Source organism: Kuraishia capsulata, genomic scaffold, assembly GCF_000576695.1.
Source record: "Kuraishia capsulata CBS 1993 genomic scaffold, Kuraishia_capsulata_scaffold_1, whole genome shotgun sequence".
Classification (NCBI taxonomy): Eukaryota; Fungi; Ascomycota; class Pichiomycetes; order Pichiales; family Pichiaceae; genus Kuraishia; species Kuraishia capsulata.
This window is the reverse complement of record NW_019172950.1, coordinates 1,325,613-1,352,336: the sequence shown is the minus strand read 5'-3', so window position 1 is coordinate 1,352,336 and position 26,724 is coordinate 1,325,613. Positions and strand designations below refer to the sequence as shown.

Genomic DNA, 26,724 nt, shown 5'->3' with positions numbered 1-26,724 from the left:
CACACGACCACGATAGCGAATCTAATCTATGATAGACAAGGGCCTTAAGGGTTTCTGGACAAAGAGTGCGGCAAAACTGAGCCTAGAAAGTTTCACTGGATGAAACTTTATGTCTCAACTCCAGACTTCAATGGCTGCTTGACAGGTGAGTCATTTGCTAAAAGCATTACCAGAATACGAATCTAACCTGGGGCACCCCCGCAACACAGTGATTGATCTAGCGCACCGGGCTGCGAAGAACAGGCTGAGCCTTGTGTCCAGTCGCAAATTGAAGGAGCAGACAAAGGCCTCATACATTCAGAAAATGCTTCGTTTCAGTCATAAAGGTGTGAAGTATCTCGTATTGGGCAGGAGAGGAGGCACTCTAGAGGTGTATACTGAGACCGCAATCCCCGGGGAAGCAGATGTCGATTTGAAGCCACTCGGTCGATGGGACGGCAACACAAAGGACGACAAAGACTTTTTCGTTTCTCTCATCTTCTGGAACGATAATCTGTGTTCCTGTAGCAATCGAGGGCTTTTGGTGATGCGGAATCTAGATGTCATGGTTCACAGCACCGAAGTAAGCGAGCAGGAAATGAACACTTTTTACGTACAACTCAACGAGCCGATCACCGTCTTTAAGCCTCACTCGGTGGAGAAATGGTGGGCCATTACCGGTGGTTACAGCAATAATCTGCGGATTTACAATTTCACCAATATATACCAATCGTTCGTGGCTATGGTGCGAACAGGACCTCAATTTTCGAAGGCTGTGTTGAGTGCGAGACCGATATGGAAGGCCAGCCTTTATTGGTCTTTCAACCAGCCGATTGAGGAGTTTCCGTGGATTCAGGAAGTGATCTTTTTGGAACAAAAGGCTGATGCTTCGTCAACTGAGATCTGTTGTACGACCAAGTTTGGTCAACTGTTACTGTACGATTCGTCCCATTCCTACTACCCAATCTCAGCTACAACTGTTTCCAACCATCCCGTGTGCTATGTGAGTCAAATTTCGCCCAAATTTGTGCTGTTTGCGGATTGTGCTGATACCGTGGGAGTATTTGACCTTTCGTCTCAGAAAGTACGAAATACCTTTAGAATCCCTACTGGTTCACTGTCTTCGATGGAAGCTAGGGTATCAGCGACGGATTCCAGTTTGGTTTATTTAATGGTTGTCAGTATTCTCAAAGTACTTCGAATATACAGATTGGACCATTTTGGTGGTGGTGCCGATCTATTGTTGGCCATTGACCTGGGCTCTACTGGTCTACAGCTTCTCACATTGGCAGAAGATAGTTGGGATGCCGTGGATACGTGCCGGTCATTAACGAGAATCCCATGTACAGTGGTTGGTGATGATTTCTAAGACATGGAGTTGATTTGATACATAAGATCCATTTTGGGACCGTCTTGAACCATCAATTTGATTTTGAAGAGATGCCAAATAATTAAAACCGAATCAAGTTCTAACCCTTTCACTTGTTCATCACATCAACATAGCCACGACGAGGACCACGTTTGCCTTTCTTTGTACCAGCTGTGGTGGCCATGCTCAACAGATCATCAATGTTGCTATCCGTCTTCTTGATCGGAGGACGGCCTGAAGGAGTAGACAAATTCGGAGGAGGAGTGGAAACTGCTGGAGTAGCAGGCGAGGCTCTCGCACTTGGAGATGCACTTGGCTTCTGACTGCTCACCTCGGGCATCACTGAAGGCTTACGTTTGATTGCTGGTGGAGGTGGAGGGCCAGATGCAGCTTGTTCTTCTGCTGGGGCGTTCTTGTTAATCCACCTTCCAAGAGTTTCGTCATAGACGAAAGCACTTTCCTCTCCCAACTTGGCCTTGATAGCTTTTGGTTCGTCGTTCTTCTTGCCCAACCAGGTAAACCAGCCCCTCTTGGTATTCGCGGCATCTTTGGTTCCATTGTCCTTATTGTTTGATTCATCCTCGTCATCTTCGTCCTCGACAACATCATCAGCAAACTGATCTTGTTCTTCTGGAATATCATCGAAATTATTAGAACTGTGCGATTGTGGCTCAAAAGCTGGCGGTGTGTATGCTGTTGGCCCAAAGTTATTCAAGCCTGAAGATTGCATAGGATTGAAGGCGTGGGTGCTTTCTATCTTGTCGAGATCAATATCTGGGTCAACAGGCGAGTAATCACTTTCTGCAGGTCCAAAGTTGTTATTCTCGGTGCTTCTGAAATCAACAACGGGATTGTTATCCAGGCGTGCGTTTATTTCTTCTTCCTCTGGTTCTTCTTCTGGCTGAGGAGTTGCCTCAGGAACATGGTAGCCTCCATAACTGTAAAAGTCATAGTTGTCGTCATACGTCTCAGCTGGCACTTTCGTGTCCTTCTCCTCTGTATTTTCAGGCGTGTAATTCTTTGCAGCAACGGGTGCATACGGGTTGGCCTTTGCTCCCTGAGGCTGGTATGAAGTTGTCTTCGGAGCATACGGGTTGTAAGCAGATGGCTTTCTCGGCTTGCTGACAGGTGGAACGGGACTCGAGGTTGCTAAAGGCTGTTGGGATAAATTCAAATTTTTCTCTAGCGATTCTGCTAAGGCATCAACTTGGGAATTTTGGTCAGCCTTGACTTCACCAGGATTGACAGCAGGTTGAGAAATCTCAGAAACCTCGGGCACGATAGAAACATCAGGGCCATCGCTCTTCACTGTTGGAGATGTAGGAACAGGTGGATGATGAATCTTGTTGGGAGCTGGATGTTTCATTTGCTGTTCTGCCTCCATGACAACAGAGGCAATTGAGGATGGTCCAAAATTGACATGACTTCTATCTAACTTCGCGGCAAAACTCTGTTCCACCTGTTTAGCTGGTCTTGCAGTTGTGCCAGAGTATGGAGCATATTTCGACTGTTTGGGGTTTGGGCCAGAAGTCAAACTTGAGTAATCGTAAGATCCATATAGTGCATTTTGTTGATAGAGATTGACGGAGCTTGCAGGAGTAGACAAAACCAATTTTGGATCTTCTGGACTGGCAGCTGTAGACGCCTGGACAGAAGCCGGTACAGATGCGGGTGCATATCTTTCGGAAGCAGACATGCTGTTGATCAGAGGCGGTCTGTGGGAAACTGGGTTGTATGCTGATGCTGTCTGCTGACTTACCACATTAGGTATCCCATAAACAGTACCCTGACTAGAAGCAATAGAGGTGTGATCCGAAGAAGTAGTGGGGGCCGAATATGGGGGAAAGCTCTTTACGCTTTCAAGTTGGCGACCCTGTTGAGGTGCCGAATAGATCACATTAGGGGCCGCATGTCCTTGAGCATGCAGATCAATGGTAGACGGGTTTCGAGAAACTGCAGGACTAAACTTGCTAAAAACACCTTCTGTAGCATTGTTGGTACTGTTCGTACTATTCAAGTCCTCTCCAGCAACAAACATACTGAAACTCTTGTCTATCTGGCCCCATACACGGTCCAGATTTGGACGTGTGATCTTGTTACCAAGCCAACCGCCTTCTGAAGCTGCAGACTGCGATAATCTTGGAATCAATCTGCTCAATGCATGAGTCGATTTTGCAGAGATCGCAACCGTTTTCGACCTTGCCAAAGTGCCAATATGGTCGCAATAGCGCTTGCTTTCTGCAATGAGACCAATGTCTGCCAGATAATCTGCATGGATCAATTTTGATTGGACAAGATGAGGAAATCCGTTTGCCAGGTTGGGTGGTAGAGTTTGTGTAGAAAGCAAGACGTATTCGTAGATCTCCTGAACCATGATAATATCAAGATTCGTCTTATCAAGAAGTTCTTCTGGAGGAATGAATGGAATTCCAGACAAAATGTAACACAATATCGAAAGCTCTGGCGAGCCCTGTTTGGCGAACAGCTCACCAAACTGAAAGAGTAATGACGATGGAGATGGGTTACTCAGAATGACAAACGGAATAACAGAAGAGAAGTTTTCAGCCAGCCACTCTCGATCCTCGGACAGCAAAGATTCCACGGATAGCTCAGTAGATCTCAAGAAGAAAGCAAGTCCTTGTTCCAGTGGGTTTTGCTTGGAGAAGTTTGCTTCCGTGTAGAGTTTTACAACCTCAGAAAACATCGCAGGTCCAATCACATTGGCAATCAGAAGCGACATCGCCCAATCATGTTCTGAAAGAGCCTGCATCAAAGCTCTCTGCTTCTCACCATCTTGAAGCAATTGGTGGATCCCAGCCAGGTTCTGATGAGTGGCTTTATGAGCATTAAAGGGTCTGTTATTCGCCAAACTCAAAACGTGTGCAATCTCACTAAGGTTGATGCTTGTATCATCCTGCCTAGTCTGTATAGTTGGATTGATAACAGCAACAACATTTTGTAAGAAATCCTTGCTCGAAAAGTCACCAGGCTTAGATATAGTTGAGACGATAGTACGAGCAACACCCCACAGTAACAATTTAGCCGTGGAATCGGGCGTAGAAAGGTTCTGTAAGGAAGCTACCTTATCAATTATCCATTTCTCGAGATCCTTCTTCTTTGTGCGATTTTTGATCAATGGGCCAGGGAAACTTCGCAAGAAAGGATCCACAGTAACAACAGAAGATAGTTCCTTAACGGCAATTAAATTAGAAACATTGCCATATGGATCAATTGTTGGTGTCATAACTGAAATTCTTGAGCTTGCGGAGAAGTTGAAAATTGGAAATTGCCTTTGTCCCAAGTACTGTTGTCCCGTTGGGAAGCTTGCAGAGTCACTGTAAGCACCAGCACCGGAGCCATTGCGATTACCAGATGCTCTCTTTGGAGGGGGGAGCAGTTTCTTCTTGCTAACAGGTTTGGCAGATATAGCAGCCTTGGGCATAAGATCAGACACATCCACCGACTTCTTGGGCTGATGACCATTGCTAAAGCTGGATAATGTTGGAGATGTCAATCCATAAATGCTGGATTGAGCATTAGCTGTATATGGAGAGTACTTATTGGATGGATTGTACTGGTTGCCATAAACACTTTCCTTAGCAATTGGAGGATTCACGGGTAGAGTTTGGTGATGTGCACCAACAACAGGGGGGATAATACCAGATTGCATAACTGGAGAAGTAACTGGAGGGGGTGAGAACTGAACATTCTGTGGAGCATACTTGCTTGAGTTGGGCAAAGCTGGAGCATATGGATTTGGAGGGGCATGTATCTCAGGAATAACAAAATCTTGATTCGTTGAAGCAGCATCTGTGGATGGTGGCCTCACATGCTGGCCTTGTTGTTGGTTCATATTCTTTTCAAATGCAGGAGGAGGAGCGTATGGGTTTTTCATGGTCGAAGATCTGCTTCGGTATACCTCAGCCGATGGAGGAACGGCCTGATGGAGTTTGTGTGTTTCAATAACCGCATATGGATCTTGGATCGGCCGAGCAACTTTGGGAGCCTTGGAAATTGAAGGTGCAATAGGTAGCTCTTCAAAAAAGCTCTGCTTCTTTCTCAAAATTTTAGGAGCTGGTGCAGCAGCCGAAGTTGCATTCTGAGCTCTTGGTGGTCCCATTATTGTTTTATCAATAGACCCAGTCACTGAAGGTGGACGATATGGATTCGCAGCAGAATGCAAATGCCCCACAGAGGCTCTGCTTTTCTGGGGCAAAATATCAGCAGGAAAGTCGTATGCATCAGACTTCTTCTTGGTTGCTTCAAAAATGGCACTAGATTGGGGAACAGGTGAGTGAGATGAAATAATTGGTGATTGGGTAGATGCTGGTGGAACATACAAGTTGGAGGTCGATGGGCGATACTTCAAGTTCTGGGGTGCCTGGTTAGGTACAGGAGGAAGCTCATTAACAACATCCTCATCTTCCAACAGATCATCATCCATGACATCATCCCAGAGAATGTCGTCATCTTCTTCCAGGAAATCAAACTTGTCTTCGTTGATATCTTCAGCCTCAGTAGGCACTTTAATACTGTTCTCGGTGGGCTGAATACTAGCCTCGTTAGTATCAGACTTGACATCATTGCCATCCTCAGATGTAGACCGCTCTGCCTCATATGACGCTATGGTGCTTGCATTCGTTTCATTAATTTCCCAAGGCATGGTCTCAGCAGATTCAGAAGCTATGAAGTCTAATTGAGCGGTATCTGCAGTAGCGCCGACATCGTTCTCATTTTCGTCTGATATCTTATTTTCGGTTTCCCAGGGCATGGTCTCCTCACCAATGCTGATAAACTCAAGACCCTCTGCGGCATGAGCTTCATCGACTAGAGGCGCATCTTTTACATGTGCTGAATCATTTTCAAAAACGTCAACCTTTTCTGAAGGGGCTGGAACAGCAGGAACTTCTGCCTCCCATGGCATAATCTCTTCCCTCGCAGTTTCCACATCCCATGGCATGAATTGTTCATTGGGATGCTCCTCTTCAACAATTTTTTCCTTTTCAAAATCCTCGTTTACGTCAAGAGCGTGCGTCTTCGTATTCTTGTGTGCAACAATATCCGATTCAAATTCCATCGCGACATCTTCATTCTGAGTGAAGTTGTCGTGCAGATGCCCTTCCAAACGGGAGTCTGGCTCCAGCTGGCCCTGTTCAGTTTGAAGATTTGAAATATGAGTATGTTTCTTGAGAACTTCGCTCTCAGCCTCCATAGGTTTCCCAACAGGGCTGGAAAACTCTTCCGTAGATAACCTGGTATGGGTCAGAGAACCTGGAGTGGATTCCAAAGTCGGTCCCAGAGTTGGTTCCAAAATGGGTTCAGCAACCTGTGACACGACCGGTTCTTCAGAGGGCTCTTCAGTGGGCTCTGCAACTGGCTCTGTCACTGGCTCTTCCACTGGCTCTGTCACTGGCTCTTCCACTGGTTCTTCCACTGGTTCTTCCACTGGCTCTTCCACTGGCTCTTCCACTGGCTCTTCCACTGGCTCTTCCACTGGCTCTTCCACTGGTTCTGCAACTGGCTCTGCAACTGGCTCTGCAACTGGCTCTGCAACTGGCTCTGCAACTGGCTCTGCAACTGGTTCAGCGACAGGTGCTTCAACTGGTTCAGCTACAGATGCTTCAACTGGTTCAGCGACAGGTTCAGCGACAGGTTCAGCGACAGATGCAGCATTTACTTCAAAAGCAGGCTCCATTGATAGTCCCTCTTCTGGCTCCTCTATGGGCTTTGTAATTGGCCGATCAACACTATCTTCGACAGATACTTCAATTTTCTCACTTGCAGGCTCCGACTGCCGTTCAGCGGCGCTTTGCTTCGCTTCCACGGCTTTTTCTAGCACCTCAGGTTTTTCTGAAACCTCGGAATCATCGTCATCTATATTCAGTCCGTCAACTAGGTCCGTCGCCAGATCTTGGTGTATTATATCAGCTGCATCAGCATCTTTTGAGGATTCGCCTTCATTGTGGATAATTGGATCGCTCACTTTTGTATTTGGTTTGTCTTTTGGGGTCTCTGAGACTATAATGTCATTGATCTGAGACGCAGCACTAGCCTCTGCATTCAAAAGATGGTCATTCGCCTTACCATTGGTATCACCATTGTAAAGACCAGTGGGGTCCACTTTGACGTCACCAACTTTCGACATGGGTGCGTAGAGATCAACTGTACTGAACCGTGCAGGCTAAGATCTATGCAAAACAAAGCTGGAAGGAACCGTCCCAATTACAACGCAAAACGTGTTGTATCAAAACCACAACTGTAATTGTATCCGTGTTATTACACAAATCTGACCAGCTTCTGAACGAGCTAACTGTCAAGTGTATAGGTTCAATGCGATTAGTTCGTTATTGCTAGCGAATCGACGCTCTACGTGTCCCGGTGATGGGGATTGAGACGTGCACCACTCATTTTGAGTCTGAAATAAATTTTTGGGCCCAAATCTCAGAGTTTAGAACAAGGAATAACACCATTTGATATCTGTACAACACCACTGGACGTTTTTGGCTATGGCTGTTGGAGTGGGAAAGTCCAAACAAAAGCTTGCTCCAGAGAAGGAGCGGTTTTTGCAATGTTGCGGAGACATTTCGCTGGAACTGGTGTCGTCGCTCAAGACGTCTAAAGACATCAATCTTAATGGGTTGATCATACGCTTTGCCAAGAAGTACAAGCTGAAACAGCAGCCACGGCTGACTGATATCATATCCTCCATTCCCGACCAGTACAAGAAGTACCTTATTCCCAAGCTTAAGGCCAAACCGGTGCGGACTGCTTCAGGTATAGCAGTGGTTGCTGTCATGTGCAAGCCGCATAGATGTCCACACATCGCCTACACCGGCAATATCTGCGTTTATTGTCCTGGAGGTCCAGACTCAGATTTCGAGTATTCCACACAGTCATATACTGGGTACGAGCCCACCTCGATGAGAGCCATCCGTGCTAGATATGATCCCTACGAGCAGGCCCGTGGCCGCATAGAACAGCTCAGACAACTTGGTCACTCCATTGATAAGGTGGAGTATATCATCATGGGTGGAACATTCATGTCGCTCCAAAAAGATTACCGTGAGTCGTTTATCACGGAGTTGCACAATGCCTTGACTGGGTACAACGGAAAGGACGTTGACGAGGCCATCAAATTCTCACAGCAATCTCAGACAAAATGTGTGGGAATAACTATCGAGACAAGGCCAGATTATTGCACGGAGACTCATTTAAGTGACATGCTGAAATATGGGTGTACCAGGCTGGAAATCGGAGTCCAATCTGTCTACGAAGACGTTGCGAGAGACACCAACAGAGGCCATACGGTCAAGGCTGTCTGTGAGACTTTCGCCTATGCCAAGGATGCTGGATATAAGGTGGTGAGTCATATGATGCCAGACTTGCCCAATGTTGGCATGGAAAGAGATCTGGAGCAGTTCAAGGAATACTTTGAGAATCCCGCTTTCAGGACTGACGGTCTCAAACTGTATCCTACACTGGTGATTAGAGGAACGGGTCTCTACGAATTGTGGAAGAACGGCCTTTACAAGTCGTACAATGCTAATGCTCTGATTGACCTGGTTGCCAGAATATTGGCTTTGGTCCCTCCATGGACGCGTATCTACAGAGTCCAGAGAGACATCCCAATGCCTCTGGTGACCAGCGGAGTGGAAAATGGAAATCTAAGAGAACTTGCTTTGGCCAGAATGAAGGACTTTGGCACCACATGCCGAGACGTTCGTACCAGAGAAGTGGGTATTCAAGAGGTGCATCATAAGGTGCAGCCCGACCAGGTGGAGTTGATCAGAAGGGACTACTATGCTAACGGTGGTTGGGAGACGTTTCTATCGTACGAGGATCCGAAACAAGACATTTTGATTGGACTGCTGAGACTTAGAAAAGCCTCCAAGAAATACACCTTTCGCAAAGAGTTCAAATCACAGCCCACATCGATTGTTCGTGAACTCCATGTGTATGGTTCGGTCGTTCCATTACACTCCAGAGACCCACGTAAGTTTCAGCACCAAGGCTTTGGCACTCTGCTAATGGAAGAGGCCGAGAGAATTGCTAGAGAGGAGCATGGTTCGCAGAAAATCAGTGTCATCAGTGGAGTCGGGGTTAGGAATTACTATGCCAGATTGGGGTACGTTCTGGATGGGCCATTCATGTCGAAACAGCTCGACTAAGTACGAAGATCTCGAGGCCTTGGGCTTATTATAGTATTAATTCATTGGCAGGTTAGCCTAAGTTGTTTTTGCCCTTCGTCTCTATCCTTCTCGCTACCATCAATGTTCTCTACCGATACCATCGCTTCGTAGTCACATCCTATCATATTGTTTTTGCGAACTCGTCCCAAGCGGTCTGGCACAAACTCAAATACCGTCTCTTATCGTTCAAGAAGTCGCCTGTTAGCGGCAGATCGTACATGTAAACATCGTTGTCGATCTTGATTTCACCCTTGAGCTGCCGAGGAGGACGCGTGATCCCGCCTGGGGTAGCTTCGTCTTCAATCGCTTTCGATTCCACATCCTCTGTGTCTGAAGTGGTCTCTGTGGCTTCTGGAGCTTCAGCTTCTTCAGGTTGATATCCTTCTCCAGACTGGTTGGCTTCTTCACTAGCATCTTCCTTTTCGTCAAGATCGAAAGTGGCCCTTTGAGCAGAAAGCGGCTGAGCAGCCATGGGTGCCTTGGTCTGACGCTCGTCCCGGAAAACATCCATTACCACCTCCGACTCTCCCACCGTAGCAGAACTCATATCTGTAGCTTCGCGCGCCTGCTGAAAACGCACACGATATCTGTTTTGCGCTGTAGTCACGGGAGGATCCAGATAGAATACTCGCGGTTTCAACGGTCTTCTATGCGGAGCAAAACGAGCCACTGGTGGGTATCTGTAGCCCGGAACGGGAACGGGAACCAGGTGCTGTCTGGCGTGGGGATGGGGAACGTATTCTTGTTGGTAGGGATGTGCGTAATAGAGCGGAGCAGATTTGATCTCTGGTCCAGAAACAGTGCGAGCATTCGGTATTGCCAGGGGAGGTGGTGCTCGTTTGCGCTTGAGCCCTTTGACCTGTGGAAACGATCCTATGGAACTCGTATTCATCTCGTCCGTCAGTCCGGTTCCGGAATGCTGCGGCAAAACTGACATTGCTGCCGTGGCAGATCGTGGTAAAACCTGCTGTATTATCGAGGCCGGCTCTCGGGCAGAAAGTCCTCTCATTCGTTCCAAAATGAGGTTCCTCTGTTGGGCCTCAATGGACCTGCTTCGTTTAACGGTGTCCAGCATGTTTGAGCTCAACTGGGGCAATCCAGGCGATACTATCTGAAGTGCAGCTGACTCATTGTACTTTGCTGGTGAGTTGGGTTCCGGAAGTTGTAAATCCTGGGGCTTTGGGCCTGGTGTGGGTGCAATTGGAGGCCTTTCCTCAGACATCTCTGGAGCCGCTGTGATATCAGCCATAATGGATCTAGACTAAGTGAAATTTCGCGTTAGAAACACGACGGGCAACCCGAGCTGGTGATAATTGCAAAGGCACAATATCAAAGGGTGCTCCAAGCTGTATAAAAAGATAGAACCGTGGTGGAATAAGCGCAAGTGAGAGACCCTAAGCAAGACAAGAGATTCCTCAATAGGTGGCCCCCGTAGGCAGGACGATTTAAAGTTCAAGTCTGAAACACGTTTGTTGCACGACCTTGTTTGGAGCGGGCATGAATTTGAATTTGAATTTGGCGGGATTTGTGAAAAACGCATGATATTGGTAGCGATTTGTAGGAAACGAAGATAATGCCGAGATTGTCTTGCAGCTTCCATGACTGTTTAAGGGTTTCAATGAATTTTTCTGAAGTTTTCGCAGAAGTGTGACATCTCAACTAGGCCAGCGGAAGACCAATGGGTGCGGCGGTCGAACTGTGTAAATGATAAAGGCTGAAAAGGATTTTTTGTGATATTTTTGTTGAGTTGATTGATGATATTGGCTGATCTTACACTTCCCCCATTCCAGCACTTTTGTTAGCCATTCAAAACAGCAGTTGTTGTCTGCGATCGTAATTCATCAGGGTTCTTGATCTGCTGCTTGTGCGGCCCCGTGGTTAGATCGATTTCGCTCTAACCAAAAAAGGCGAGAAAGCAGTTGAACATGAGACACTTGGCCTCATGAGCACCAGAAAGTGGCTGGAAATGTCGACAACCTCAAACAATATAGCAACATAGTTCAACTCTGTATTCCGAGAGCGGTGCCAGATTTGGTAGTGCAGAACTCGTTTCCAAGCTTTGCCGGTACACTAACTGAATACGATTTTCATGCCTTTAGAACAAAGTCTTGTTCTACTCCTACCAATAAACCCACAGCATCACCATATCCTCGTCAACAATGCTCAGATTGGTGTCAAATGGACCGTTCCTGCGGCACTATTGTCGTGGTTTTTCCACTACCGCTTTAGCGGCGATAAAGTCGCAACAACCGTCCAAAACCACCACAGCCTCCCCCATAGGTATAGACCGCCGCGCGCAGCAGCCCCTTGACATCCCCGTTTCCGGCTTCAACAGTGAAGTTATTCGCCAGATTTTTGATGATGAGAACTTCTGGCAGCAGTTTAACGGGGCTTCGGCAAAATCTACCTCTTTTTTCAATTATAGAACAGCATCTGTGGGGCTGTTTCAAAACCCGTACCTGGTGAAGCCCAGTGGGCTCAAGGACTTCTGTGCGGAATCATTGGATAAGGCGAAAGCGCTGGTCCAGCACATTCTAGCAGACGAATCGCCTGCAGGATATCGCACTTATATCAGAAATTTGGACCGACTCAGTGACATTCTATGTCGAGTGATTGATCTTGCGGAGTTCGTGAGAGTGGCCCATCCCAACAGGGGTTTTGTGAATGCGGCGCAGGAGTGCCACCAGGAAATGTTCCAGTATATGAACATTTTGAACACAACCACTGCATTATACGAGAAGCTGGAGCGTGTTTTGAACACTCCAGAGATTGCATCTGGGCTTTCTGAGGAGGAGGTTTCAGTTGGTGAGTTGCTGCTTTCTGACTTTAAGAAGTCTGGAATCGACATGGATGAATCCACCAAGAACGACTTTGTGGAACTGAGTCAGCAGATAGCGATCATAGGTCAGCATTTCAACAACGGACTGGGAGAAAGCTCTAAGAACTACGTGACGGTACCGAAGGAGAGCTTGAAAGATCTGGACGTGTCGCTGAAAACCGGGCTTTCTGTTGACAAAAAGGAAAACTACAGAATTCCTGTCTTTGGTCGTTTACCGTACGAGATACTGAGAACTTGTTCGAACGATGACGTGAGGCGTGAAGTCTGGTCTGCTCTTCACCAGAGTCCAAAACAACAGCTGCATCTTCTAGATACAATGCTGAAATACAGAGGAATTTTGGCTCGTCTTATGGGGAAAAGTGGATATTCGGAGTACCAATTAACCGAGAAGATGGCCAAGACTCCGGAAAATGTGATGTCTTTTTTGCAGAACCTGATGAACGAGATTCGCGACGATGTGATGCGCGAGCTAAGAACACTCCAGCAGGGCCGCACACCGGTCGAAGGTATCTCTGATGAGGAAATATTAAACCTTGTGAAGCCCTGGGACCGAGACTACCTTGCAATGTTATACATGACGCGTCACAGACACAAAAATACCGAGGATATCAGTGCATATCTCTCTCTGGGGACGGTGGTCAAGGGACTCTCGGATCTTTTTGAGTCCATATATGGAATTTCTTTGAGACCTGCAAGTTCCGGTCCAGGTGAAACATGGTCTCCAGATGTTAGAAAGTTTTCTGTTTATTGCGAGACCGAGGGTAAGATTGGTGTGATATACTTAGACCTCTTTTACAGAGAAACCAAAACCATGAACCCTGCCCATTTCACGGTATGCTGCTCCAGAAAGATTTACCCGGAAGAGTTGGAATCTGAAGATCCCTTCAGGCTGAAACTAGAGACGATCATGTCATCTAGCTCTGAATCAGGCGACCGGTTCCAGCTTCCCGTGATCTCAGTGGTGTGCAACTTTTTGTCTGACAGGTCAAACCGAAAGACTCTGCTGACTCTTTCACAGGTGCAGACATTGTTCCATGAGATGGGACATGCCATGCACTCGATGCTTGGAAGGACGAATTTGCACAACGTGAGTGGAACGAGATGTGTAACTGATTTTGTGGAGTTGCCTTCCATTCTGATGGAACATTTTGCCAAAGACCCACGGGTGCTGACTCGATTTGCCAGACATCATGAGACCGGCGAGCCACTTCCATTGGGACTTTTAGAGAGTTTCCAGGGTGATAATGATTTCTTGAAGAACTGTGAAGTTTTTGGCCAGATCAAAATGGCATTGTTGGACCAGGTTCTCCACTCAGATGCGGTTTTTGCGGCAGACTTTGACTCCGCCAAGATGTACCACCATCTCGAGGCCCAACTACGTGTTTTTGCCGATACCAAGTCTAATTGGCCGGGTAAGTTTGGCCATCTGGTTTCGTACGGATCAGTGTACTACTCGTATCTCTTTGACCGGGCCATTGCATCCAAGATTTGGGACCATCTCTTTGCAGAGGATCCCCTTAGCCGTGCTAATGGTGACAAGTTTCGGGATTCGGTGCTGAAATGGGGTGGATCCAAGGGAGCGTGGGAGTTACTTGCGGATGTGTTGGACAATCCTGAGTTGAAGAAGGGAGATGAGCGGGCGATGGAGTTTATAGCAAAGACGCATGGGTTGTAAGGAATGAGAGAGGAAGGAAGATTGGATGTATATAAAAGCATGGTGAAGACGATATTATGGTCAACACAAAATATTAATGCCGAAGTACGCTTATATATTTGAACATAGACGAGAAAAGAGTATTATGAACAAAGCGGAAGACTATGATTCTTTGCATTGTATTATTTTGAATAGAAGATTCCCTGCAGCTACATGGCCCACCCTGCGCGTGTTGCATGGTGGGCATGGAGAGACTTATATTTCAATTCAAAAGCTGGTGGAGAGAAAAGATTTCGTACGGACAATGTTATTTGCAGGCATACTAAAGCATCGAATGGGTATTTATTGAAAACGCCTAATTTGCGTTAAGCACACCGGGTATGTTGAGCGTTTTGAGCACCTCTCCGGTCTACACCGCTGCTTCACCGCTGCTTCACCATAATCAACTAACAAAGCCCACGTTATGTTACCTTCGTCTACATTGCAATTGCTTATCGAATGACAGAATATTGTTATTTGACTAGTGTGTCTTTTACCATACTCCCAGCGCTTTGGTATGCTTCCATGTAGGTTGCTTCCACTTAGGTCTGCGTCTTGGTAATCTTGATACGGATAGCCTTGTACTGCGTGTAGTTGTCCAAAGCCTCGGCACCCATCTCACGGCCAATACCAGACTCACCGAATCCACCAAAAGGCACCAATGGGTGGAAATCGTTGTAGGTGTTGACCCAGACAGTACCAGCCTGCAGTCTGCGGGCAACGTCATGGACCTTGTTCACATCAGAAGAGTGAATACCGGCAGCAAGACCGTATTGCGAGTCGTTGGCCTTCTTGACAACCTCGTCAACGGTCGAGAACTTAGAAACAGTGATGATTGGGCCAAAGATCTCCTCCTTGACGATTCTCATGTCCTCCTTCACGTCAGCAAAGATGGTTGGTCTAACGAAGTATCCCTTGTTTCCAAGTCTCTCACCACCAGTGACCAGGGTAGCACCCTCAGACTTTCCGATGTCAACGTATCCCAAGATCTTGTCAAGCTGCATTTGCGAGGTCTGGGCACCCTGGAAGACACCTTCCTCGAATGGGTTACCAACCTTGAGGTTCTCGGCAGCCTCCTTGAAGGCAGCCAAGAGTTCGTCGTAGATGGTGTCTTGAACGTAGAGTCTCGAACCAGCAGAACACACCTCACCAGAGTTGTAGTAGATACCCTGGATGATGTTCTGAACGGTCTGCTTGATGTTGGCATCGGCGAAAACGATGTTTGGCGACTTACCACCAAGCTCCAAAGTAACCTTCTTGAGGTTCGAGTCAGCAGCAGTCTTCATAATGTGACGACCAGTGGCCGTGGAACCAGTGAAGGCAACCTTCTTAATCTTCTGGTGACTGGCAATAGCCTCTCCTGTGATCTTACCGAAACCAGACACAATATTGATGACACCGGCTGGGATTCCAGCCTCGACACAGAGCTTGGAAGCAAACAAAGCAGACAATGGGGTGGACTCGGCGGTCTTAAGCACAACGGTGTTACCAGTAGCCAAGGCTGGACCAATCTTCCACGACCACATCAGCAATGGGAAGTTCCATGGAATGATCTGACCACACACTCCGAGAGGCTCACGTCTAATGTAGGTGTAATGGGTGTCACCGGTCTCCACAACAGAGCCCTTGATCTTGTCAGCCCATCCGGCACAAGATCTAAGGTAGTTGGCAACGAGACCAACATCACCTCTGGCAGAAGCAAGAGCCTTACCGTTGTCAAGAGACTCAATTCCGGCTAAAAGCTCCAAGTTCTCCTCGACAAGGTCGGCGAGCTTGTACAAGACTCTGCCTCTGAAAGAAGGGTCCTGGGTGTTCCAGTCAGAGTTGAAGGCCTTGAGGGCAGCCTCGACGGCAATGTCGACATCGTCTTCACGCGACTCGTAAATGTGAGTAATCTCCTCTTCAGTGGAAGGGTTCAAAACGGCAAATGTCTTTCCCTGCTTGGAAGGAACAAATTCATTGTTGATGAACAAACCGGTTGGTTGGTCATAGGTGATTCCGTTGGGCAAAGTAATAGGCACACTCAAAGGCAAGTTCGAGTAGAGCCTCTGGAAGGCAAAGCCAACAGCCCTCAACTGGGCTGGGCTGGCAAAAGTTCTGGTCGAAGTTCTCAACATTTTTGAAGCGATGGAGAGAAGAGAAAAGAGGGAGCGAAAAACCCAGAAAACTGCATTGGGGAAAGACAAGGGCTATTTAAACGGTTCGGCGAGATTTTTTCTTTTGCTGGGCAGGCACTACGGGAATCTGAGAGAACCCCGCATTTGACGTGGGTACGACCGTTAGACGCCCCGTCTCGGGTTGAAGATCTGGGCCGAACTGAGAGATCTAGGGTCGGCCGCGCGAATTGTTCGAGCCGATGACAATTCAATTGCTAATATCAGGCATTTTGTTTTTAGCGAGTTTTGCAATTTATTTTTCTTGTTCACATGTTCGTCCGTGTACGGAGCTTGAGGGAAGCTTACAGATCGGAGCTGGGGGTCGGAGAAGGGGTGACACCCCCTCTCCGACCCCTCTTTTGTGTCCCTCCCCCTCCCCCTCCCCCCAGCCGCCCCTGCCGTCCGAGCCTGATTGGCCCGAATCACTGCTTACGGTTCGCTCGGCAGGCTGGTCCAAACGATTCAGCCAATGCTGACAAAGGTGTTTTGGAATGATCATCAGGACCGATACTCTATAGAGACCCGGCCAAGAGGAGTTGGGGTGCGGTCCGGGGAGCAGGTGGGGTGTCAACTGACACCCTGGAATCTCCGCGTTCGGATCATTGATAGTCCGGGGACACGGAAAGAATTTTGTGCTGGAATTTTATCACTGTTTAGTAAGATTTTGACCAACTCGATACTTTTGCTCGTAACGGCACCGGCATAACAACGCTTGGCTTTTTCTGCGAGACCCTTCTGGGTCCAATCAAAGCCTTGTAACTGCTGGTGCCGTATGTTTAGCAATGTCCGGTTTTCGGCAATGGTTCACGCACGACCTCATGAATTGTTTGACTAAGAGAGTGCTATGCTCTTTAGCAATAGATCAATTGAATCGAAAAGCTTTATGACTTAAACAGTTGCTGGCCTAGCCTATTTTAACAGCCCTATCTTTCTAAACTCCTCTTCTGTGCTATCGTAACTCTCCAACCGCTTGAGATCCTCCTCGGTTCCAAACTTTTCACCATTAGCAAAGATCGTAGGTACCCACTTCCTACCAGAGATCTGGGTGAATGCCTTCTCCAATTGTGATGCCTCGCTCTCCTCAAGCTTGTCCAGCTCCAAGATGTGCACTTTATCCAATACCCCGTACTTCTTGAAGATAGCTATTGCGTAGTGGCAGTCGGGACACCAGGACTTGGACAGCATCAAGAACTGATGCTGCGAGATGAGCGAGTGGGCCTTTTCCGCGTATGAGACCATTGAATTCGGTTTTTCCTGCTCTATTCAAAAGGAAAAAAGGGTCTTCACGATGGAGAAGCCCTTGTCTTCTCTGACCTCTTGCCAAACTCTCGACTAGTCGATTCCGCCATCGACATGCGCGCTGCCGTTATTTTTGTCGGTGCACTCTCGCCGCACCAAAAGTTCTCAGTTAGAAAATACACTACTTTACAGCTCATCGACGCTTCACTCGCCCAATGCGGTAAATTGTAAACATCCTTCTAGGTCTCTCCAAGACGCCCTTGTGGTCCTTCTGTCTGATCTGTTCTCCCCCAAGGCTTTTGAAAACCTGCGAATCCGCTGCCAAGTCATCTTCAGGTCTTTTTTGTGCCACCAATGACTTCTCAGGACTCCACCAAGCTGATCCTGACGGTTCCGCTGGTGTACAACGTCTTTGTCAAGCCAGCCTCAGTGGTCTTCGAACCTCCGAGCTCCAGGCTCCATTGGCGGCCCGTTTTCAGTGAATTGCAGCAAAACAATCCTTTCTTCGTGTCATTATACGAATCCTCAAAAGACTGTGCGGTTATCGACAATTTGCCCCAGTTGAGAAGCGCAGTTGACAGGGTCAACACTCGCTACATAGACCAGGGAATAGTCTCTATTGTTAACGAGTACCGGTGCAAGGATGAGGTTTTGTCGCTCTCAATTATCGGAAAGTCGGCTCACCAGGCTGAGATGAACTCTGCTCGGTTGGAATTGTTTCAGAGCTACACCCGCATTGCGAAAAGACGGATCTCCATAGCTGCCGATAGACATCCTTTTCTCTTCGAACACGGTGGGATTTCTCAATCGTTTTGTGACTCGCTTGCCCAGATTGCGGATTTTTGCAATGTTTGCCTCTACGTGACTGCTGATGTTCCAGGAAAGCTCCGGATTAATGTTATTGCTGAACAGAATGCTGCCACTATGGCTGAGAACAGAATCAGATTGGCCATAGATGCATGTAACCCTCAGGCATTTGTCGACTTCGTGGACATTGGCCATGTCTCGCTGCTTCCACTCATTGGAGGGACCCATTACTTCAATTTTAAAAACATCGTCAAACGCACTGCATGTCATTTGTGTTTGCCCCATGCGACCCCAGATTTGTTTGCCAATGCCAGAAAGGAAGCAGCGACCAGAATTTATATCTCTGGTATTGAGCCTCAAGTTGTCATTGCAAAGCACATGCTGAACGGACTATTGGCTGCAGTCACCAAATCGCCTTTCGTGAAGTCGGTTCTGGTGATGCCTATCAAGAGAGAGCTTCTGTTGAGTATGCGCACTGACTCTTGGCTGCAAGATATCATGTTTGAGACCGGTTGTTTCGTCCAAGTATCACCATACGGTTCAGCTGCTGACATGTCCTGCAATGGCCAGGACGTTGTACGTTTCCAAGGTAACTCCACCGAGTTGGTAGAGTCTGCCATAGAGAAGTTCATGCTGTCAATGACGAAGGTGTACACTGCTCGCTACACCTTGAAGAGCAGACCCACCAACATATTGGATGTCCAGTCTATTGATGCCTCAACTTCACAATTGTTTCAATTCACAGATCTAGTATCTTCTCTGACTGGGACGATCTTCAGTGTTGCCTACCAACGCCAACAGGACGGCACCTACTGTCACACGTTCGATATCGTTGGTGAGAGTGCAGGAGTCCTCAAAGGTGTAAAGAACCTCGAAAGTCTTGCCAATGTGATTCCTCATATTTCCTTAGAGGAGGAGATCGTGTACCAGCTTGAACTGCCCAATAAGGAGCGCGAGTTCATCGGTGGAAAGAAGAATGGAAAGATCCTCAAGATCATGAACTCCGTTCCGGTTTCGGTCAAAATCGTTCCTTTCACTGATTACGACTTCTTCGTCGAGATCGCTTCCAAAACGCTCAAAGACTCAATTGCAGGTCTCCAACTGTTTGAAGAGGAACTTCCTTGCTTCGACACCTTCAACATACCAGAGAGTTTCCACAGGCAGATCATCGGTGCTGGCGGAGCAACCATCCAGACGATTATGCGCAGACACAATGTGTTCATCAAGTTCTTCAACAGCTACGAGTTCTCAGACACTGTTGAGTTCAAGAACAGGTCCAACGTTCCCCAGTCATTGATCCGCAAGAACAACGTTGTGATCAAATGTCCGGCCAAAAACAGTGCCGAGATTCCTCTTGCAAAGGCCGAGCTGGAGAAGCTGGTCGAGAGGGTTGCAGAAACATGCCATTCAAAGGCTTTTGTCAAGCTCTCGCGCTCCGAGTGGAGATTCCTCACTACTCTTGGTCCTTCCACCGAAAGACAAAACTTTGTGAGTGAACTAGAGAAGAAGCACACTGCGTGCATTCGCTTTCCTATGGAAGAACCCACCAGTTATGCTGATCTCGAGATCACCGGCCCCGACTCATGTGCGATCAACTGTGCTCTTCAATTGCAATCGCTGCTTCCTCACGAATACGAGTTCAAGCTCGCTCCTCACAGAGATATCGGTATTTTGAGTGAAGTTGATGCCAATGCAAAATGTCTGTTAGACTCGGACCAGAGCGCATCCCATAAGATTGCTCACGACTATCTTCACCAGATCGTCACTCCGCTCAAGCTATGCTATGGAGCTGAGGTTCAGGTTCTCAAGGACCCCAAGGTTGCTGAGTTCGGCCTCGGCTCAAAATCAACCGAGTTTGGCGATAATGTCGTGAATATCGCAGCTCCTGGCCAATTGAGACGTTCTAGTGCCGCAGCCAATGGTGAGCCCGAGTATTCGTCGTTGGTTATCTCATTCATTCCGTCAAAAATATCGCCAAACTGGGTGGAGGGCTCTGATATCACCTCTACGGCGGGATTCGGAGATCTTTCAGGTGCAATCACCAATTTCTTGCGCATGCACAAGTTCATGATCATCGATAAGGGTCTCAAGGACCGTAAAGCGCAGATTGCGCAGTTGATAAGAAAGCCAGTTGACCAGCAGAAGGAGAGGTTTAATGTTCGCAATAAGGAGAATCTCTATGACCACGGCTTTGGAGATAACGGCTTCAAGCCAAAGGTTCAACAAACGTTTGACTTCAAGCAGAACCATTACTTCCAGAACCCGATTCAAATGCCAATCACGCATCAACACCAGCAGCAACAGCAACCACAGCAACCACAGCAGCCACAGCAGAGCTTCCAGCATTTTGCGCAGCAGCCTCACCATTCTCAGCAGCTGCAGATGCCTCATCAACCTCAAATGTTCCAGTTTGACCACATGAAGTTTCAGTCCAATCGGATCAACTGACGCCTAACTGGCCCTCAGCTCTTCGCAATCTAGTCCATCAACTATCCCTTTTTGTTATTCCCTCTTCGTTTTTGTTGCCCTATGTTTTATCTTTACTATGAACCCTATTGCCAGATACCCCCAAAAAGTTAAAATCGAAACTTGCTCCATTCCTGCCTTTCGTAGTAGTCATGTTCCCCACTCCCCACTGTGAAGAGCGTTCAGCTTCGACGCGAACGATCCCAACAGAGGCGTTTCCGTTAACTCTTCTGCCATTCCAGGCACTTTTATTGCTGGCCTGGCATCTGCACTGTGGCGCCGGTGACTGTATTCTAACCCAAGAGTTCCAGCATAGGCATCGTACGAGAGATTCAATCTCGAATTGCAATCGTAGCTGCGACTGGCAGTATTCTCTTTATGGTCAGGTTTGAGATTTGCAGAATCTCTGGTACACGTCATTTGCGAATAATAGCGCGTTCCTTTCCATTTGGTGGACCGGCCCGTGAACCTATAGCCGGCCTTTTCAAGCACGTCTTGAATCCGTGCGATGTAGTGAATCCGCAAACCATTCTTGAAAATCTCCTTCATGGCACCCACAGCTTCCATATCCTCGTAATTCGAATTCGGGTGAAGAAACAGCCCCAACAACGGGTTTCTGTCTCCAAGAGTTTGCAGAACATACTGTGGAACCTTCCCTTTGAACTTCAGCGAAGCAACGTCCTCAAACGCATTTCGCGATAATCCCTCCAAGAACCCGTTGAAGTCTGCTCTTGTATCTATCACTCGTGCGGTGTTGGAAAAATCCTTTTCAAAAAGAGTTTCCTTGGAGAGCTCGTAGTCCACGGGATCCAGAATCGACGACTGTCTCGTTTGATACCCAGTCTCGGAGCCTATGCTGTTCAACTTCTCCAACATCCGCAATTTTTGGTTCTTTTTGTACAGTTTGTTTCTGTCTCTGCACTCATCGCAGGTTTTGTATTTTGCCAGCGAGTCTGGGTTTCGATCTGTTTGTGGGGAGGTTCGTATCTTGTGGCATTTCGCACAGGTTGGAGAAGTCGTGGTGGAAAGGGATTGATCGGACATTGTGGTCCAATGACAAGTAAATCTCGATCAATAATAGTTAAAAGTACTTCGGGGACCAATACAGTACCAACGAACCTTTCGTTCCAGTCTTGGACGCGATATTTCAACGTACAACGCCAACAGTGTGTTCCCCTATCAGATCAAACAATGAGATACCCAACACCAGTCTGAAGCCAATCAACTCAATGTCGCTTCAAAGCAATATCAAAAGTGCTGTCTTGACACTACCAGCTCAATTTCAAAATCCCACGGCTTCAGGTCAATTAACCCCCAACTTACACCCACTTGTAGGATTGACCTTTGTTCTCCTCTAGCATCATTACTTTCTCGGATATCACCTGACTTCCGATCCAGGTGCCGCACGCCAACCAAATTTTGGCAGATGTTCTGTGGAGAGATGGGCTTGAGCTTTGGCTTGTCTTGTGTTGTTACGTTCTGGACAGTTGGCTCTCTCAAGTACCGTTGCTGTTGCTCATTTTGTTTGTTTGTTTTTTTCACATGACTTCTTTATATTTGCCGAATCCGTGTTTACTCGGAATATTGTTCACAATCAGCACGCATGATGGCCACCAATTGGTGTTCAACTACCCACCAAACCCCAATGAGTATGGCTACAAAGCCACGCCTCTAGCACAACAGCTCACGGATCTCCATAACGGCGAGGACTACAGCACCTCGAGCTCTAGCGGTGAAGATGAGTCTGGTGATGATGACGGTCAATTTTCGAGCGATCTGGGCTCTTCCACTGATGAAAATACTGGTAGTGGAAGAAGTAGCTCTGGGGCCTACAACGGAGGAAACAACTATCTCTCCGGTCGGGCTCTTCTGGACATGCTCGATGAGCAGGATCGCAAACGCAAAAAGAAGGAATCCAAGAGGCGAAATTTGATGAAACATATTCTGAATAATGAGCGAGAAGCCCATGGTGATGCTAGCACTGTGCTCTCTAATGGAGACGATGCCTCCAAGGCAAGCTCTATGAACAATTCGGGGACTTTGGGCAGTTTGCCGAATACCAAATCGCTAGCCTCTAACAACAACGACAAAGACTCGGATGCTGGTGATATTAGCAAGGTTTTTGGGTTTGATATTGATTTTCTGAGCGAGGTGGTCTCTCCTCCAAAGGGTCTGTGCAACACCCGGTTTGAATTGACCGTGAATGACATGGCATTTTTGGGTCTTCCTATACACGTGCATGATGATGGAAACTGGAGGACTTCCACTAGAAAACATGTGCATCATTCGAAGAGCAAGACAAAGGGCAGAAGCAGAAAGGATAGCAGAGCCATCCAGCACAAGAGGTCCAAGAGGTCCATTGCCAACGAAAACGATGGAGCCGATTCCGGGCCTGAAAATAACGAATCTGATGGTGAATTGGGCTCGGATGATGCAGACGAAGCCAACGACTGTCCAATGCACATGTTTCATTTGGTTTTCGTGATGAATCCACCAGTCATGGAGTATAACTACAGGACAGACGAGATGTACCATTACGTGGTGAGCAGACTCAGTCTTGTGTTGAGATACGAACAACAGAAGAACAATTACATCTGGCACGAAGCCTCCAAGATACTGAAACTACGCGAATCTCTATCCTCTATGTCTATCAACGAAAAATGGAACCAAATAATAGAGCAGTCCTCCCTTGCAAACGTTATTGCAAAGACCTACCGAGCCATATCGAACTCGGAAATTGTTAATGTGGAAATAAACGGAAAGATGAGATCGTTCCAGATACCCACAAAGACAGAATTCAAGTCTTTACCTCTCAGAACAACACCGGTTCTTCCTGGATCTACACTGTCTTCGATTTCTCCGACAGGCGATGCTGATCTGGACCAGAACTCGGACACCGAGGGTAGCCTTGTATATTTCGCTCTCATTCTTTTAGATGATGCAGAGACAATCATCAGAGACATTGGTGCCGAAAAGGATAGTGTTATTGCGTCTTTTATACGGATGATCAAACCGACCGAAAACCTCATCAAACTCTCTTCTCAGAGTGGTCTTGAGCTATCGCAAGCACAAGTCTTTGCAAACCATCTAGTTTACTGGAGAAGAGCAAAAGCTATCTTGCCGCTGCAAGCCAGAAATGTGTACATCGTTTCACCAATGGCACCTTTTGAAAACATGTTTAGAGACATGGAGCTGTTCAAACAGCAGTTTCCATCGCTACCTTTGCTTCCTTCATTTCTGTCTCTGATTTCCTCGTCCAACAAACCAAGACAATTGTCTTTGATCATTCCCAGCAGAGACCACAAGGACCTCTACCTTGATGCAGTTTCGTGGCTAATTAAGTCCGGCTATCTTTGCCATCTGCACACTTTTCTGTGGCTGAAAATATCAAAGAAGATCAAGATGGAGGTGGACGAGGAGCTGGAAAAAGAAGGCGCCACCAAAAAGTTTTACGACGGCTCTGTCGACACCTCAAGCCAATACAATGCCTCTTCTGGAGACGCATCTGGAAAAAGCGGAATCCGTAAGGTCACCGACAACACTTCGAAAGACGGGCCCGTGAATCCTTATAACAGGCCGCTGTTGACAAGTTCAGGCTCAAATATTTCAGATGATTTGGCCAAACTGTACATAGAGGAGGAGGAAGAAGAGACGATTCTGCTCGATCCAGAAAGCGCATCTGCGTTGGAGAGAAGGTGGATCGCCAAGTGCGTAGAGGGCCAGCCTCCAGACGTCTCCAAACTTTTCTATAGAATTCTCAAGTACATGAATGGTCGAAACGCTTTGGAGATGTTTATGACAAAGGATAACATTTCTCGGCAGGATCTGAGGAAGCTACTTGTTTCGCTGGAAAGCCACATTGTGACCGTGAGGCATTGGTAGCTGGAGGAGGTGATGAAAAGTAGCATGGACTGGTGATATTGGATAATAACTAGGATGAAGATGTACCTGCGACTGGCATAAATTTGGTAATATACGTACCTGAATTACTCCCAACTGGTTAGCTCATATTCAATTTCTTGAGCCGCACCATCTGGCTAGAACACTCTCGATGGTGGCTGAGTAGGCTGAGCACGACTGCACCAGCCACGAACCGCGATCTCTTGTTATTCCCAGTGACTAGACCGTTCTCTCAACCAAACACTTCAACAAGCTCAGTACGCAAAACATTCGCTTTAAACTTGCAATATGCCTACTGAAGAACGAACTCAACGTCCTCGCTATGGAGGTGGCTGGGATTCAGATGAAAGCGAATCTGAGGAAAGTATGGTTGAGGGGCATCTGGCCAGCCCGCGTTCTGTTGCTGCGGCCAGCTCCAAATCTCACCAGGAGACCGAATTGACAAGTGCAGAGATTGCTAGCGACATTGCCGATGTCCACAGCTCTATTGAAGACCCCACTGAACAAGAACACACGGTTGGTTTGAGCAAAGAAGCGGAAGTTCCTCTTTCTGGTCTGCCGTCTATCTCAGCTACTCCCAAGGTTGACTTTGCCTCAGTTGGTCTACATGATGGTGCTGTCGATGGTGCTGTCGCTCAAAAGGTCTCCGAAAGCAATGATCCTGATGGCATATCAGAAGACACGCTTCTGGAATCTCAGCGGAAGGCGTTTTACATGGAGTCTGAATCGACCCTGTTGAGTACCCCAGTTCCTGAGCCAGTTGATTCTGAAACGACTCAACAAAGTCCAACAGACGATAACAGCTTCCAGATTGAAGAATCAAGTCACCTTGAACCCGTGACACATGATAGCTCCAGCAATCATGATGGAAACAGCTATATTTCGGTAAATAACTCTCACCTTTCTGAAGCCGACTTGAGCTTGAACCGAAACTCTTCCCTCAATTCTTCCGGGTCACTCTCCACGGCTAGTGTTGCCGTATCCCAGCTTACCGGTAACAAGGTTGAGACCAGCAGCAAAGCCTATGACCAGTCTGTGGACGAAAGTCGGGATCTTCACTATAGCGACGATGCCGAAAGCGACTCTTTTTCATTTGGAAAGTCCGTACGCTCCTACGACAGCTCGAATGCAGCTGATTCCTCTGATAAATATGACACTACAGCTGATGTTACTCCCCCTGAGCCACTTAGGATAGGGAAGCCAAGACAAACACCTTTGAATCCAGACATTCCCGAAAACGAGGAGGATAAGCATGATACCAGCTACGATACGGACGAAGACGACGACGACTTTGACGAGAGGGCAGACAACGCGACGATTGCTTTGGATGATAAGTACAGGAATAAGTTTCTTAGTGGGAACTCGATGATTACGGTCAAACCTTCGTATCTTGAAAGGAAAGGCAAGAAGGAAGCTTTGAATGACCAGCTAAGAGATTTGAGTATAGCAGAGTCTCAAGATTCTGAAGATACCAGGATTGATGACAATGCGGAACTTTCGAAGACTTCTGTTCCAACCACGGCTTCGAGTGTTGTGAAGAAGAAGGTACCCACTCGAATTCCATCCGAAGGAGTCCGCGCCCAGAACCTAGGTAACATCACCTACGCTTATCGCTATGACAAGCTTGAGAGTACCACTGAAACTCCTGAGCAACGTATCAACAACTTACTAGAGGACCGCAAAAAGCAGGCAGCTCTTGATACTGGTCTTAAGTCATGGTTGGAATTTGTGTCACAGAAGCAAAGCGTTGTAAGTACCAAGACATTGGGACAAGAAGCTGCTGCATTCACCAGTTCTGCCAAAAATGATCCTATCAAGTACAACAGAGGTGTTGGGGAGTTGTTGAGTGATAACATTGGTGCGGGAGCAGATGGTATCAAGTATACCTTCAAGAGTTGGAAGACAAAGCTGTTCAAGGACAAAGCGTGAGGCCATGAAGATCAAATATTTTGAGCGATGTATATTATGTGATTAACTTCTATTTCTTGATATCACGTATAACCTCAGGAGCCAGGCTAGTCTCTAAGGGTGTCTGAATCGTTAATGTACATTATGAAAAATTCTCTTACTTCTCTCTTCTTGCTCTC

The 26,724-nt window shown here is 47.3% G+C and overlaps 12 protein-coding genes across 12 annotated transcripts; 6 read left to right on the top strand and 6 right to left on the bottom strand.

The window, feature by feature from the left end:
• Positions 1-99: 99 nt before the first annotated feature.
• On the top strand, positions 100-1,348 carry KUCA_T00000736001 (uncharacterized protein; the record flags this gene model as incomplete). Its single annotated transcript, XM_022605303.1, has 2 exons — positions 100-145; positions 210-1,348. The coding sequence occupies 2 exons, from the start codon at positions 100-102 to the stop codon at positions 1,346-1,348; spliced, it is 1,185 nt and encodes a 394-aa protein (XP_022456785.1).
• A 109-nt stretch (positions 1,349-1,457) lies between these two features.
• KUCA_T00000735001 (uncharacterized protein) lies at positions 1,458-7,493 on the bottom strand (the record flags this gene model as incomplete). The annotated part of the gene is made up of 1 exon (XM_022605302.1): positions 1,458-7,493. One exon carries the CDS (start codon positions 7,491-7,493, stop codon positions 1,458-1,460), a length of 6,036 nt encoding a protein of 2,011 aa, XP_022456784.1.
• A 361-nt stretch (positions 7,494-7,854) lies between these two features.
• Positions 7,855-9,516, top strand: KUCA_T00000734001 (uncharacterized protein; the record flags this gene model as incomplete). The annotated part of the gene is made up of 1 exon (XM_022605301.1): positions 7,855-9,516. The coding sequence occupies one exon, from the start codon at positions 7,855-7,857 to the stop codon at positions 9,514-9,516; it is 1,662 nt and encodes a 553-aa protein (XP_022456783.1).
• A 142-nt stretch (positions 9,517-9,658) lies between these two features.
• KUCA_T00000733001 (uncharacterized protein) lies at positions 9,659-10,786 on the bottom strand (the record flags this gene model as incomplete). The annotated part of the gene is made up of 1 exon (XM_022605300.1): positions 9,659-10,786. The coding sequence occupies one exon, from the start codon at positions 10,784-10,786 to the stop codon at positions 9,659-9,661; it is 1,128 nt and encodes a 375-aa protein (XP_022456782.1).
• Positions 10,787-10,798: 12 nt separating this feature from the next.
• KUCA_T00000732001 (uncharacterized protein) lies at positions 10,799-11,137 on the bottom strand (the record flags this gene model as incomplete). Its single annotated transcript, XM_022605299.1, has 1 exon — positions 10,799-11,137. The coding sequence occupies one exon, from the start codon at positions 11,135-11,137 to the stop codon at positions 10,799-10,801; it is 339 nt and encodes a 112-aa protein (XP_022456781.1).
• A 559-nt stretch (positions 11,138-11,696) lies between these two features.
• KUCA_T00000731001 (uncharacterized protein) lies at positions 11,697-14,051 on the top strand (the record flags this gene model as incomplete). The annotated part of the gene is made up of 1 exon (XM_022605298.1): positions 11,697-14,051. One exon carries the CDS (start codon positions 11,697-11,699, stop codon positions 14,049-14,051), a length of 2,355 nt encoding a protein of 784 aa, XP_022456780.1.
• A 560-nt stretch (positions 14,052-14,611) lies between these two features.
• Positions 14,612-16,186, bottom strand: KUCA_T00000730001 (uncharacterized protein; the record flags this gene model as incomplete). Its single annotated transcript, XM_022605297.1, has 1 exon — positions 14,612-16,186. The coding sequence occupies one exon, from the start codon at positions 16,184-16,186 to the stop codon at positions 14,612-14,614; it is 1,575 nt and encodes a 524-aa protein (XP_022456779.1).
• Positions 16,187-17,134: 948 nt separating this feature from the next.
• KUCA_T00000729001 (uncharacterized protein) lies at positions 17,135-17,464 on the bottom strand (the record flags this gene model as incomplete). Its single annotated transcript, XM_022605295.1, has 1 exon — positions 17,135-17,464. One exon carries the CDS (start codon positions 17,462-17,464, stop codon positions 17,135-17,137), a length of 330 nt encoding a protein of 109 aa, XP_022456778.1.
• Positions 17,465-17,818: 354 nt separating this feature from the next.
• On the top strand, positions 17,819-20,719 carry KUCA_T00000728001 (uncharacterized protein; the record flags this gene model as incomplete). The annotated part of the gene is made up of 1 exon (XM_022605294.1): positions 17,819-20,719. The coding sequence occupies one exon, from the start codon at positions 17,819-17,821 to the stop codon at positions 20,717-20,719; it is 2,901 nt and encodes a 966-aa protein (XP_022456777.1).
• Positions 20,720-20,887: 168 nt separating this feature from the next.
• Positions 20,888-21,781, bottom strand: KUCA_T00000727001 (uncharacterized protein; the record flags this gene model as incomplete). The annotated part of the gene is made up of 1 exon (XM_022605293.1): positions 20,888-21,781. One exon carries the CDS (start codon positions 21,779-21,781, stop codon positions 20,888-20,890), a length of 894 nt encoding a protein of 297 aa, XP_022456776.1.
• A 498-nt stretch (positions 21,782-22,279) lies between these two features.
• Positions 22,280-24,619, top strand: KUCA_T00000726001 (uncharacterized protein; the record flags this gene model as incomplete). The annotated part of the gene is made up of 1 exon (XM_022605292.1): positions 22,280-24,619. One exon carries the CDS (start codon positions 22,280-22,282, stop codon positions 24,617-24,619), a length of 2,340 nt encoding a protein of 779 aa, XP_022456775.1.
• A 306-nt stretch (positions 24,620-24,925) lies between these two features.
• Positions 24,926-26,566, top strand: KUCA_T00000725001 (uncharacterized protein; the record flags this gene model as incomplete). Its single annotated transcript, XM_022605291.1, has 1 exon — positions 24,926-26,566. The coding sequence occupies one exon, from the start codon at positions 24,926-24,928 to the stop codon at positions 26,564-26,566; it is 1,641 nt and encodes a 546-aa protein (XP_022456774.1).
• Between the last annotated feature and the right edge of the window lie 158 nt (positions 26,567-26,724).